The 14,918-nt window shown below is 38.1% G+C and overlaps 1 protein-coding gene across 1 annotated transcript; it reads left to right on the forward strand.

Annotated features, from left to right (window-relative positions):
- Positions 1-1,139: 1,139 nt before the first annotated feature.
- On the forward strand, positions 1,140-14,552 carry cfap210 (cilia and flagella associated protein 210). Its single transcript, XM_039683592.2, has 9 exons — positions 1,140-1,348; positions 1,455-1,651; positions 2,889-3,062; positions 3,141-3,346; positions 4,004-4,160; positions 4,248-4,387; positions 13,483-13,675; positions 13,903-14,067; positions 14,142-14,552. Exons 1-9 carry the CDS (start codon positions 1,282-1,284, stop codon positions 14,493-14,495), a joined length of 1,653 nt encoding a protein of 550 aa, XP_039539526.2. The 5' UTR covers positions 1,140-1,281; the 3' UTR covers positions 14,496-14,552.
- Positions 14,553-14,918: the final 366 nt, after the last annotated feature.

A 14,918-nucleotide genomic window follows, 5' to 3' on the forward strand; every position in this document is an offset into this window, starting at 1 on the left:
AGTAACATATAATCAACACTAATTTGAAAGAGAGAAAAAAAAATGCAGTTAAAAATAATATAATATAAATAAACTCTGCTATTTACTGGAATAAAATGTGTGAAAACTAGCCCATGGTCTACTAACCTTTGCTGGCTCTTTAATTCCTAGGGGGAGTAGTGCCAGTGAAATGTTTGTGGCTAACAATGTGCCCACTTTTAAGGCTGTTTTAAGAAAGTGTATGTAGCTACTGTTTCATGTGCAGACTGACAGGGTCTAAGAATATGATCATTGTGTCTATACCTGATGTTTCTAAGAGTGGCACAAGGTATACATCTTGCTTTTGGAAACATTGGACTCGAAGCCTGTACGTGTTTTATAAATGATGCCTCTTCAATTTTACTGTTTTTAACTGTTTGTATTGTTATTTATTTAAATATCTGTAGTGTGTTGTCTCTATGGACCTTTGTGTCTGGAATAAAAGTTGATTGATTGATTGATTGATTGATTAACCTACTTTGAAAGTCAATTTCACTGAAGTAAAATCATGTGGAAGAATTTACTTTTTGAATTTAGTAGGCTATTTTGCCATTTTATCTTAAAATGTACCAGACCAAGAAGAAAGACTTACGAGACTATCTGTATTATTAAAAGTTTTATACTAAGGATTAAAAGTAAATATAATGGGCTCTATGCACGGCGGTATTTCCGGTGAAGCATTAGGGATGCTCGATAATTTCCGCCGATCGTAGAGTCCAATGCAATACCGAGAATTTATATTGAAATTTATACTCCATGGTTATACTAACGAAACGTTAGTCACAAAAACAGATAAAACAGACACCCCTCGTTGTGTTTATGCTTCTTTTTAAAATTATATTAAGTAAACATAACTATATATAAAATTACATCTAAACGTATGTACGTTTCGTTTCAATGACGGGAGGACAGTAAATTTTGAAGACTCTGCCATAATCCCGTTTTCCTCGGTTCTCCTCCGCTTAAATCTCCACAACCGGAAATGGACGAGCATCCTTGCGTCAAATGCGGAACTTGTGCGTGCATATAGCCCATTTAATTTCATGGCAGTTTGGTATGCTGGCTCTTTAAGAACTCGCATGACGTCACCTACTTCACATGGGGGTGAAGTAGCTGCTGGGTAACAGTGTAACAAAAGTTTAAGTGGTTGCCGAGCAACACAGTGTAGAGAGTCCGAGCAACGTTAGCCAAGTTCGTCTTGTACGAAGGAATAAACATATAAAAGCACCTCAATATACATCTAGATTATTGTGAGGAGTTAACATGTCAACAGCCTTAGTAAGAACAGGTGTCGTCCAGTACGGTCGGAGGAAAGGCTCGAGTAAACAAGGTGAGAATAAAAAATAGGCTACTGCGCAACAAAATAACTGACAATAATAATGTGTAATACTAGAACTTTTATAATAACTTGGAAATGTGTTGTCGAATGCATACAGTGGGTTCGGAGATGGAGAAACCCGAAGCAGACCTTCGTCAAGTGGTAGTTTTGTCCAAATCTGAATGGCAGCGCGTGCAGGACAGTGTGAACGGTGTGAATCACCACAACAGAAGTGTCATAGCAGCAGCTGAACAGCGGGAGGCGCTGCACATGCGCTCTAAAGAGCTCGTCAAACACTGGTCCAACACCATAGCTGTGAGCATCGCACTGGAATTACTGCATTTGGAGCTCTCTTATTTACGGAGCCCCACACATGACATGCAGGAAAAAATAGTAGGCTAAATCGAGCGAACGAATTAGTAAATCGTGCATTACATTTTTTTTTTGCATGTCATGTGCGGGCCTCCGTACTTATTAGACTCACTGAGCAATGATACTTTCTTGAAAACCCACAAAACTTACCCTAAAAATATCATGTTTTTTAATGACCTGTACATTTTTAAGGAGGAAAATAGGCCTTTTTTAGGTCTTTATTAAGAAATAAGAATAATTTTCTTAAAACATAAAAATAAAAAGTTATTTGGTTGGATTTTTTTAGCAAGTAGGCCTATGTACTCCCGTTTATTTTGTATGCCGTTTGTGTTTAGTATGCTGTCAGGTTACACTTTACAATATTAGTTAATGCATTAAGTAAAATTAATTTCAAATTAATTTGTTACACAGTATATCTTAAATCCTTGTTAATGTTAATTATTAAAATACAGCCGTTTATTGTTAGTTCATGTTCGCTCAGGTCTGTTAAATATTAAACTCACAACTTTTGATTAAAAAAAATTATTAATAAAACAAACATTAACTACGATCAATACATTATAGAATTATTTTTCATTGAATAGTTCCTATTAACTGTTGTACAGTTAAATGGTGAACTTACGCCATAGTTGTATCACATGTAGTAACTTATACCACACACACAAGCCAGAGATAAAAAAGGAGTACTTTAATCACAAATGGGAACATGCAAGAGAAACAGAATAACCATTACACTTAATGCAAACAACACTGGACAGGGAACTACAGAGCAAACAAAAGAGCTAATTAATTGTACAACTGGTGAAAGGAATGATTAATCCAACACACTGGGAAACTAGGTCAAGTGACAAGGCACAGGAAAACGGAAACAGAAAACACAAACTAAACCAAAAAAGAACATACACAATACAAACATTTTTACCGTTATTGATACTTTTGAGCATCTGCATTGTATTTTATTTTTATTTATACTTCTCTCTATCTAATTTCACTTTTTGTGTCTGTGCCCCTATTATAATATTAAGTTTGTTAAATTTGAATGTCATCTTAATGTGATTATTTTAGTTTTTCTTGATAAAAAAAAAAAAACAATACCTTGGTCTGTGAGGGTTAATATGAGACTTAATATGATGTATACAGTAACAATGTACAACAAACAAATATAATTTTGTCCTTACAGGGACAACGGCAAAAAAAGCTAGAGGCGAAAAAAATTCGAGAGGCGATCGAAGAAGAGGAGAAGAAACGACTTGACATAGAAGAAGCGAAATACCAGGCCCAGATACGAAAGGAGGCCATTGAGAAAGCAAAAACCCAGCAGTACTACCAGAACGACAGAGTGAAAGGCTTCCATGTTTGTGTCTTGCGTTATTAGATCACAAATCTTTTTCTGTGGTAAAATGTTAGTTGAATCTATCCTCTTGTTTTATAGAGTGCCCTGATGCTGGCAGAGGTTTTGAAGGAAAGGGAGGCTCAGATCGAGCTAAAACGTTTGAAGCAGAATGCCAGCAAAGACATAGACAGAGACATCTTGGCCAAAATGGCTTGCAGAGAAGAACGAGCTGTCCAGCAGGAGCAGGAGAAAGCACTGCAGAGGAAACAAGACCAACTGGCCATTTCTGAGAGCTTGAAACTACAGTAAGGAGAAATTAAAGTGCATTTATGCTTCAATACAAAACACAGCTAACAAAAATTTGCTCTGAGAACTTTTTGCTAACATTCTTATTAAGATATAAATGCACTCAAAAAATGCTGGGTTGTTTTAACCCAAATTTGGGTCAAATATGGACAAACCCAAATGTCAGGTTAAAAAATGCAATTAAAAAATGTACAGTTGAAAGTGAAAGTTGAAGTTGGGTTAAAATTTGAAATGACATTTTAAACCCAACATTTGGGTTTGTCCATATTTTACCCAAATTTTGGGTTAAAACAACCCAGTATTGTTTCGAGTGTGTTATTTCTGAATGTTCTCTAAACATTCAAAGTGTCAACAACATTTAAAATGTTTTTTCTTTCTTTTGAATGTTTTTGAATTCTTCAAACATTATGGGAATGTTACTTTTGAACAGTGTTGGGTATTATTACCATAAGTATTTGTATTATTACCATATTCTGAGCTTTTACTGTTTTTATTCATTTTGATGAATGCCGAATATGTTTTTGTGCTAGTGAGATGCAATAACCATCATGTTTACACACAAACACCTCTATTTGCTCTTACTCCTGATTTCTCTCAGCTAGTTAGCTGGAAATTACCTTAAAGAACAAGGTGTCTGATGTTTCCCGCTTTATTAGGTTGAAGGATCATGAAATGAAGAAAGAGCAGGAGAGGCTGAAGATCAAAAGGGAGGCTGAAGAAATTGAGAGACTCCGAGATCTTCAACTGTGGGAACAGTCCATGAAAGAGCGCAAGATTCAGGAAGAGAAGAGAAGCACAATGAATGCTTTTCGTGTAAGGCGCTTGTTGGACAATGTTCACACTGTAAAAGCAGATTGAATCAGATGCTGGTTTGAAATCCCTTCTTCTGTCTTCCATCAGGACCATTTGACCAACAGAGAGCTGATGAAAACAGAAGAGGCTCGGAGGCAGGAGGAAGAGGAGGACAAAAGAAAGCAGCTCGCCAGCCATAAAGAAAAAGTGGCGAGAATGAGGAAAGAAAAGCAGGAGGAAATATTTAGGTATTGTACATAATACAGAAATGCATCCTGTGGTTGATATTAATGACAGGGTTCTCATTAGTGCTTTATTTTGCTCCCTGCAATTGATTTTCAGGTGCATGTTTTATGAGAGCTAACATGTATTAAACACACAGCATGCTGATTATTTATGTTAAACACTTCCAACTCATACTAAACTTGATATATTAAATGCTAGATAACAGATAGAATATCTTTGGGTGCATTTTAGGCATTTTTGTTACTTTAAAACTGTGAATCTCTTGAGAACATGGGCTTTCAGTGTTGTTTTAGTATTTATAGTATATACTAGCATAGTATTTTGTAATATTTTGAATTACCTTTTATTTTATATTTTAAGTTTTAGGAATTGTGGTTTTGTAATTTTTTTTATTTGTTTTATTATATTTCTTTGAGGTTTATTTTAAATTTATTTCAGGTTTAGTTTTAGTCATTTTAGTAGTTGAACTTACAAATTGAAATGTAAGTATAAGGTTAAGTTTATCCACTAATGTCTCATATAATTATTATTTTTTTTAAGCTTTATATATGAAAACCCTAACGCTAAAAATAATTAATTGTTTTGAGTAGGGCCAACTCAAGTCATACAAATATGTTCTATTAAATTAAGTTTTATGAGTAGTTAAACTTTATTCTTCTTTTAAGTTCACAAAATGGACACATTTTAAGTTGAATTGTTTCATTGTTTTGAGTTCTATGAACTTGTTTCTTTTCATTTAAACTGGGCTTGGATTTCTATTTCCCATGCTTTGCCATGCCACTTGTAGGTGCCAGGTTTAGGTTGGTGTCTTTTATTTTGAAATTTGTTTTTTCAGTTTGTTGCGTCATTTGTTGTAGGTGCATATTACCTGTTAGTTTGTATGTGGTTAGCAGGTTGGAAGGGGGTGAGTAGCTGGGACGCTCACTTTCTGTTGACCGTTTTCATTTCATTTTAGTTTTGTTCTATTTCATTACTTTTGGTTTACTTTTTAGTCATCATCCATCATGTTCATTTCAATGTTACAATAAATCATTTGGATCTGCAGTGGAAACGCGTCACCTTTTATTCCCTCTACTCAGCCTCTTAGCGGTTACTGTTTGCCGCTACAATTTAGTCAACAGAAAATCGGCTACTGTTGGATTTTGATTATCGCGGATTGAAAAGGATTTCTCCGCACAACGCACGTGGAATGCTGACGCCCACACTGAATGGAGATTGTGCCTCTGTATCCTGACGGCAGAAGAGGTATGTGAGCGGTTTCGCTATGTTTGGCTGCAGCATAGTTGTTTATTGAATGAGAAGACGCTGTCGTCGCCGGCCGTACAGTGTTTGAATACCGCTAATTGGATGGATTGCGGTTGTGGAATGAAGTGTGCTGCGCCCATTCATGAAATTGTTGGCTTGAGCTGGGTGTTGAATACGGTGCTGTTGGATTACTAGGACTGCGTTGTGTGAGAAATGGACGCAGAAGAGGCTGCGCACGCTGCTGTGAGTAGCAAAAGAGAGCCCAAGCTTACGGCAAAAGCATTGACGCTTAAAATTGAGGCATTGCAAAAGGAGCGCAAGGCTAAGGTGAATCAAATGAAGAGCTTGATTTCATCAATGAAAGATCTCATGAAATGTGATGAAAATGCTTTGCAAGTGTCTTCAATGGTGGGATCTTTGAAAGTTTTGAAAGCTGATGCTTCTGTGTTACATAAAGAAGTACTTAATTTTCTTCCTCCTGATGAACAAAACAAACAAAATGAGTGGTTTGATGCAGTTGCTAAGCACAATGATGGATTTGTGGAAGATGCTGAACAATGGTTGAATGAAGCTAAGAATCTGAGGCAAAATGCTCAAATAACAGAATCAATTTCTCAACGTTGTGCAAATCTTTGCCCATCACTTTCTGTCATTCATGATTCTAGACCAATGGATAAGCTTGCTGAATATCAATTGAGTGGTGATTCTAATATTCCATCTTCTGCTGAACCAGTTTCTTCGTCTCATAATATGAATGCTCAAACTAACTGTGATATGGATGAAGAGGATGTGCAGAATCAAATACAGCCAACTGATAGTGTCTCTAACGTGGGCAGGAAAACGACAACAACTCATGGATCTCGAACCAGTCGATCTTCCATTGTATCTGCTCATCTTAAGGTTAAGGCCGAAATGGAAGCCTTGTTGGCACATCAAAAAATGTTATCACGAAAACATATATTGGAGAAGGAAGAGGAGGATTTGAGGAGGAAAAAAGAACAACTGGAATTGGACACTAACATTGCTGTTTCTATGGCTAAGATGAAAGTGTATAGCGATGCAAGATTAGAACAAAGTGATTGCACAAGTTCATCTGACGCCAGTGTTTTAAGGGTAAGAAATACTGGAACCAGTGCTCTTAACCCCAATGTGGAGCCATTTCTACCTTCAAGGTCCCCTTCAATGCCGCTACAGCCACCTCTATCTTATTCACAGGCTCAAGTAGCATCAGAGAATCCAATGCGTTCTCCAACTCAGTCAAGTCAACAACAGATTATAAACTCTAATGCAAGGTTGACACATCCTCCGTTACCCAGCATCAGTCATAATGGTGGACATGGACTTGGAATGCAGGGTGCACATGGATTGAGTTTACAGGATGGTTTGGAAGAAGGAAGTATTTTTAAGCTCATTGATAAGCAAAATGAGATTGCTGCCCTATTAGTTCAACAACAGAACTTATCCTCACTTCCACCAAGGGAGGTCCCATTCTTTGATGGAGATCCATTGCGTTATCATGACTTTATACGAACATTTGAAGAGGTGGTTGAAAAGAAAGCAAATAGCCATGCAGATTGTTTGCATTTCTTGGAGCAGTATACTAGAGGGCAACCTATGGAGCTTGTTAGAAGCTGTCGATTGATGATTCCTTCGCAAGGGTATATCAAGGCTAAGGCTTTGCTTAAGGAGCATTTCGGCAATGAGGTAAGGATAGCCTCAGCTTACATGAAAAGAGCACTCTCATGGCAAACAATAAGATCTGAAGATTCTAAGGCTCTGCAGGACTACAGCTTGTTTCTCAGGAGTTGCTGCAATGCGATGCAGAATATTTGTTACATGAATGAGTTAAATCTTGCCTCTAATATGCAAATTGTTCTTGCAAAACTTCCTTATAAACTCCGAGAAAGATGGAGAACTGTAGCATATGACTTACAGGAAAGACGTAACCATCCAGCTTGTTTTTCTGATATTGTGGACTTCGTAGAAAGACAGGTGAAAATAGTCACAGATCCGGTATTTGGAAACATTCAAGATGTTCTGCCTATTGGAGGTAGAAACCTGAATACCAAAACGTCTACTTTTAAATCTAGAAGTAGTTTCGCCACCACAGTCACTGCAACTGGTGCAAAGGATTGTAGTAGGAGGGATGTGAATAAAACCTGTCTCTTCTGTGAAGGAGCACATGCATTGAACTTCTGTAAAAGGCTTGTTGAAAGATCTCATGCAGAAAAGATGAATTTTCTGAAGAAAAAGGGGATTTGTTTCGGTTGTTTATGTACAGGACATTACAGCCGTGATTGTAAAGCGAGAAGCACATGTAAGATATGTCAACTCAATCACCCAAGTCTTCTTCATATTTTTCCATCAGAGAAAAAGGGCATTCAGTATACAGAGGAGTCCAAGTCAACAGTGGGAAGTGCTTTGGTCTCGCTGCAGTCTAGTGCCCTTACTGGGGCTGGTAAAGAAAACTGTGCATTGTCTATTGTTCCAGTATGTGTGAAATCCAAGAAAGGAAGTAAAGTGGTGACCACCTATGCTTTTCTGGACTCTGGGAGCTCTGCAACGTTCTGCACAGAGAGTTTGATGTCAAAGCTCAATCTCTCGGCAAAGAAAGTTAACATTCTAATGAGAACCATGAGTCAGGACAAATCCATTTGCTGTTATGTTCTCAATGATCTGGAAGTGTCAGGATTGAACCAAGAGCATTACTGTGCTTTACCAGATGTATACACTCAGAAGACCATGCCTGTAAATAAAACCAACATCGCCACACAAAACGATCTTTCTTGTTGGCCTCATTTAAGTCATCTATGTTTGCCTTCAATTGATGCTGATGTGGAGTTGTTGATTGGTGCTAATGTGCCAGAGGCTTTGGAGCCATGGCAGATTATTCGCTGTCAAGACAGTGGCCCATACGCCATTAAGACCATGTTTGGATGGGCAGTTAATGGACCAATCAAGCAACAGAAAGAGTATGATGTTAAGGAACATTCTCACATGACTGTTAATAGGATCACAGTTATGAAACTGGATGAGTTATGGGAACAACAGTTCAAGAGTGACTTTCCTGAATGTGTCGAGGAGGAACAGCAAGGATTGTCAAGGGAAGATCATCAATTCATGGATTTTGTTTCACAGTCAGCAAGATTGACCAATGGGCATTATTGTATCGGTCTTCCACTTAAAAACAAAAAGGTAGTCATGCCAAAGAATAGAGCAATCGTGGAACAACGTGCTCTGAATCTTCAAAGAAGGTTTCAAAGAAACGCTTCCTTTCATGCTGACTATACTACTTTTATGGAGACTGTCATTGCCAAAGGCCATGCTGAAAAGGTTCCCACAGCTGAACTGGAACGACTTGATGGACGTTTATGGTATATACCTCACCATGGTGTGTATCATCCTAAAAAGCAAAAGATCAGAGTGGTATTTGATTGCGGAGCATCATATCAAGGAATATCATTGAATGACCATCTTTTGCAAGGCCCAGATTTAACAAGTCCACTGGTGAGCGTTCTTGTGCGATTCAGAATGGAGCATGTTGCCATAATGGCTGACATAGAATCGATGTTTCATCAGGTTAAGGTAGATCCTTATGATTGTGATCTCTTGAGGTTTCTTTGGTGGCCTGGAGGAAACATTGATGCTAATCTAGAAGAATACAGAATGGTTGTGCATTTGTTTGGAGCGACGTCATCTCCAAGTTGCTCTAGCTATTCATTGAGAAAGTGTGCAGAGGACCACAAGGATTTGTATGATGCCAAGACCGTTGATATTGTCCTTAATAACTTCTACGTAGACGACTGTCTTGTATCCGTGCCTACAGATTCAGAAGCTGTTCTATTGTACCAGAAGCTCACAGAAATGTGTGCTAAAGGTGGATTCCGATTAACCAAATGGATAAGTAACAGCCGCACTGTGTTAAATGCCATCCCTGAGGAAGACAGAGACAAGAAAGTTAAGAACTTGGATTTGGAACATGACACGCTACCTTTGGAAAGAGCTTTGGGTGTGCAGTGGTGTGCTGAGTCGGATGTTTTCAAGTTCAAGGTGACCATCAAGGATAGACCGCTTACTCGAAGAGGAATTCTTTCTATGATCAGTTCCATCTATGATCCTCTTGGCTTTCTGTCTCCTGTGATTCTACGTGCAAAAATGATACTTCAAGATCTGTGTCGAGAAAAAATTGGATGGGACAGCACTATTCCAACAGTGTACATTCAGCGATGGACGAGTTGGTTGGAGAAACTCCATGAATTGGAGAAATTTGAGGTCTGTAGGTGTTTAAAGCCTGAAAACTTTGGAGAAGTTATATCTGCTCAATTGCATCACTTTTCGGACGCCAGTGAGCAGGGTTATGGCATGGTGTCGTATTTACTACTTCATAATGATCAACAATGTGCCCATTCCTTTCTTTTAATGAGTAAAGCAAGAGTGACTCCTTTAAAACCTATCACTATCCCTCGTCTGGAGCTCACTGCTGCCACACTTGCTGGTCGCATGGACAGGTTGTGGAAGAGAGAGCTGAAGATAAAACTTCAGGATTCTGTATTTTGGACCGACAGCACCTCTGTCCTCAAATACATCCAAAATGAGACTTCTAGATTCAAATGCTTTGTTGCCAACCGAGTTGCTGAAATTCGAAGTGTTTCTGAAATCAGACAATGGAGGTATGTGAATTCTTCAAATAATCCAGCTGATCTAGCCTCCAGAGGTCTACAGGTTGATTCATTCTTAAAGAACCAGATATGGATTTCTGGTCCTCCATTTCTTGTTCAACCACAAGAGTTGTGGCCCATGGATCCTATTGATGTAGGTGTGATGTTGTCTTGTGACCCAGAAGTGAAAGGGAGTGTTCTGGTGAATACTGTACAAGTTCAACAAGAGTATGATTTTATGCCATACTTTAATCATTACTCTTCATGGATGCGATTAAAAAAAGGCGTAGCTTGGATTCTACGATTCAGGAATATTCTAATTGATCTCAGCAAGGAAAGGAAAAGGTTGATGACTGCTTACTCTGATATGGACAAATTGCAACGAGAGATTGTGGTTAAAAAGGAGATGCAAAAATTCAGATCCAATCTGCCTGCAAAACTGTTGTCTTCAGATGAGCTGGAAAGATCTGAATTGGAGATTATCCGTCTTTGCCAAAGGAAGAGATATTCTGAGGAACTGGCTAGTTTACGGAAAGATGGATTGGTAAAACGGAATAGTGAACTCTATAGACTTAACCCTGTGCTTCACTCCGATGTCATCAGAGTTGGTGGGCGTTTGGACAAGGCTATGATGCCTGAAGAAGTTAAGCATCCGGTAATACTGGCCAAGGATCTTCATATTTCAGATTTGATTCTGCGGCAAATTCATCATGACATTGGACATTGTGGGCGGAATTATATGCTGGCTAATTTACGGCAGAGATATTGGATCCCTGGTGCTAGCACGGCTATAAGAAGAATTTTGTCCAAGTGTGTGGTCTGCAGACGTCTTCATGGAATCCCGGGTCATCAGCAGATGGCAGATTTGCCCCAAGATAGAGTCACACCTGACAAACCACCATTTACGCATGTTGGAGTGGACTGCTTTGGTCCCTTCGAAGTAAAACGGGGAAGGAGCGTTGTAAAACGTTATGGAGTGATATTCACATGTTTGACTGTAAGAGCTGTTCACCTTGAAATAGCAAATTCACTTGATACGGACTCTTTCATCCATGCATTAAGGAGATTTACTGCACGTCGAGGACAAGTTATTGAGATCCGTTCAGACAATGGTACAAACTTTGTTGGTGCTCAACGTGAACTGCAGGAGGCTATAAAAGGCTGGAATCATAATCAGATCAATTCCTTTCTGCTTCAAAAGGGAGTTAAGTGGAACTTTAATCCCCCGGCTGGTTCGCACTTTGGAGGAATTTGGGAACGCCTTATAAGATCAGTAAAAAAGATTTTAAATTCTATCCTTAGAGGACAAAGTTTAGACGAGGAGGGTCTTTACACACTCCTTTGTGAAGTGGAATCAATCCTTAATAATCGTCCAATATCCAGAGCATCTTTGGATGTTAATGATTTGGAAGCCCTTACTCCAAACCATCTTCTCCTTTTGAAAACACAGCCGTCTTTACCACCTGGACTATTTGAAAGGGATGATCTGTATTCACGACGACGTTGGCGACAGATTCAATACATGGCGGATCTATTTTGGAAGAGATGGATTGGGGAGTATCTACTTCAATTACAAGAACGCCAGAAGTGGCTGGTGAAGAAACGCAATTTTCAAGTGGGAGATGTTGTGCTTGTAGTGGATGATACTGCACCAAGGAGCTCATGGATTATGGGCAAGATTACTCAGATCACACAGGATAAAAGGGGATTGACACGTCAAGTAAGAATCAAGACCAAGAGTTCTTGCTTGACCAGACCTATTACTAAAGTTTGCCTTCTTCTTGAAACTGAGGACTTTTAATTATTCTGACCGACTGACTGACTGATTGACTTATGAGAGCTCTCAAATGACTTACTGAAGACTTTGACTAAAGACTGTTTGATTGACATGTTTATTTCAGTTGATTATGGACACTGTTTGCACATTGAAGAATTGGACATTTACACATGCACACATTTACACACATGAAATAAGATTTAGCAATTTCTATGTAAGTAATTATGCAGTTATGTACAGTTTGTGTGATTGTGGTGTATTGTTGTGATTATTACATTTTTGGGGTGTAATAATCAGGGGCTGGAGTGTAGGTGCCAGGTTTAGGTTGGTGTCTTTTATTTTGAAATTTGTTTTTTCAGTTTGTTGCGTCATTTGTTGTAGGTGCATATTACCTGTTAGTTTGTATGTGGTTAGCAGGTTGGAAGGGGGTGAGTAGCTGGGACGCTCACTTTCTGTTGACCGTTTTCATTTCATTTTAGTTTTGTTCTATTTCATTACTTTTGGTTTACTTTTTAGTCATCATCCATCATGTTCATTTCAATGTTACAATAAATCATTTGGATCTGCAGTGGAAACGCGTCACCTTTTATTCCCTCTACTCAGCCTCTTAGCGGTTACTGTTTGCCGCTACACCACTCAAAAGGGAGAGTAAATGATAGAATTAAGTGTCATATGTTTTTTTGTCATATGTGTTGGGTTTGTTTGGGGATTACCATCATGGTTGGTGACGAGTGGATGTTTTAAGTTGCTGTATACTCATTCAGCAAGTGCTATGATATGCTGATGCTATCAAAGAATTTTCTCTTTAGCAGGTAGTACTTATTGAATAAACTGGTTATAGCTAGCGAAGTTTACACTACTAAAAATATTTAAGTATAGATTACATGATAATTTTAAGTTTTGTGAATTAGCTTCCTCAAATATTTTCAGTTAAGAGCAATTAAAATGGATGAAACAAAAATATGCAAGCTCTGCTTACTTAAACATGAAATTTCTTAACGTAAATACTTTGATGTAACTGATTACCTCAAATTATTTGAGTTTTGCCAACTTATTCAGGTTTAATCAACTAGAAATTGCTCTTTCTGCGTGTTTGTTTCAAATTCAAACTTGCTCACAAAACAAAATCCAATTTTTAATTTGTCTGTGAATGGTCTTTTTGAGAACATTTATAAAAATTTAAATAAATGAGTATATAAATCTACTAATTCAAAAGATTGTTTCCTGACATACCGTTGGACATCCACATTCTTAGAACTTGCTCATTCATGAACCACATCTAAATGGGTAGGTTATAGAAGTCATGGAAATTCACTGTGTGGGTGAAGTGTGAGAAGCCTTGAGAGAAAGTATAAGTCTTGCCACTGCTTGCTTTGTCTCAGAACTGGGATTGTATTTGTCTTTCTTTTTGCATTAGAGAGCTTCAAAGACACAGAGAGACTATTATACAGAAGTTAGCCGTGCAGAAGCAGGAAGAAATCAACAATGAGGAAGAGATCATCGCAAAAGCAGTCGCTGAACGTGAGGCTAGGCAGGCCCGAGTGCAACGCGAGAAAGAAGAAAAACATGCAGCCATGTTGAAATCTATCGCTGCTCACAGAGAATCCATGGTAAATGACCTATTCCCTATGTTTTTATACATTTAAAAACAATTAAATGTATTGCAATTGCTTTGTCTAGTAATGGATGCATGATTATTCACATTTTTCACAAGAGGCCATGTATTAGAGTGATATTTTACCACAGTGATGTTGGATTTATGAGCATCAGACTGTTTATATATATAATTTGAAATGCGCTTATTGAAATAAACTTTTTTCTATTTTTTATGTACCAGAGGCAAGAGCTGGAACGTAAGGCAGAGGAGGAAAAACGGAGAGCTCTGGAGATGCTGAATGCAAAGAAGGAAGCAGATAAAATCTTCACCGAAAAGCAAGAACTTCAAGCTCAAAAAGCTAAAGAAGAAGCAAAAGCACTCCAAGACATCTACATACAAGAAATGGTGGGTATACTATAGCTCTTAATATGATTTATTTGAATGCATTGAACTCATAATTTCTCTCTAATGCAACACAGGCTGAAAAACGTGCAAAGGATCACCGTGCGAAAAAAGAACAGAAGGACTTTGTGGCGAAGAACACCGCTCGCATTGTTGAGGAGGAAAACCAGTTCCAGAAATACGCCAAACAAGTCATCGAAACAGCCGAGAAGGCAGGGAGAAACATCTACCCGCTCCTGAAGGCTGGCAGAGAGGGCATCGGAGGGGGCCTGGGGCCCATGTTCGGTGGAATTAGACCGAGCTATCTAGTCCATGATGAGTCGGGTGTTCAGATGCCCAGTTATGTGAACGGCACCACTCAAAACATTAAAGAGCTGAATGAGACCGATGACATTCAGCAGTCTAAGAAAAGACTAGGATTTACATGGTAATCTAGTTGTTGTGATGAGTTTGTCTGGCTATTGCAACAATAAAGATTTTATGCAAAAGTATATCTAAAGACAATCTTTTTTTGTCTTTCTCATTAAGACGAACACATGTAATAACTAAGATAGGTGTTATATATATATATATATATATATATATATATATATGTAATAACTAAGATAGGTGTTATATATATATATATATATATATATATATATATATATATATATATATGATAAACAAGATAACTATAATGTCAATCTACAAAAAAAAGTTTGCGTTTGTCTGAGTTGAAAGGTTTCAGGAAATGGCAGGTAAGGGAAAGTTACAAAGCGAACAAAAGTGGAACATCGATCAGCCCGATAACTTCAAGGGACGTGCCCCTGTTTGTTGTGATGTCATTATTATGACAAAAGTTTCTCATTATT

The sequence above is a fragment of the Pimephales promelas genome, chromosome 7 (genome assembly GCF_988280905.1).
Source record: "Pimephales promelas chromosome 7, fPimPro1.hap1.1, whole genome shotgun sequence".
Classification (NCBI taxonomy): Eukaryota; Metazoa; Chordata; class Actinopteri; order Cypriniformes; family Leuciscidae; genus Pimephales; species Pimephales promelas.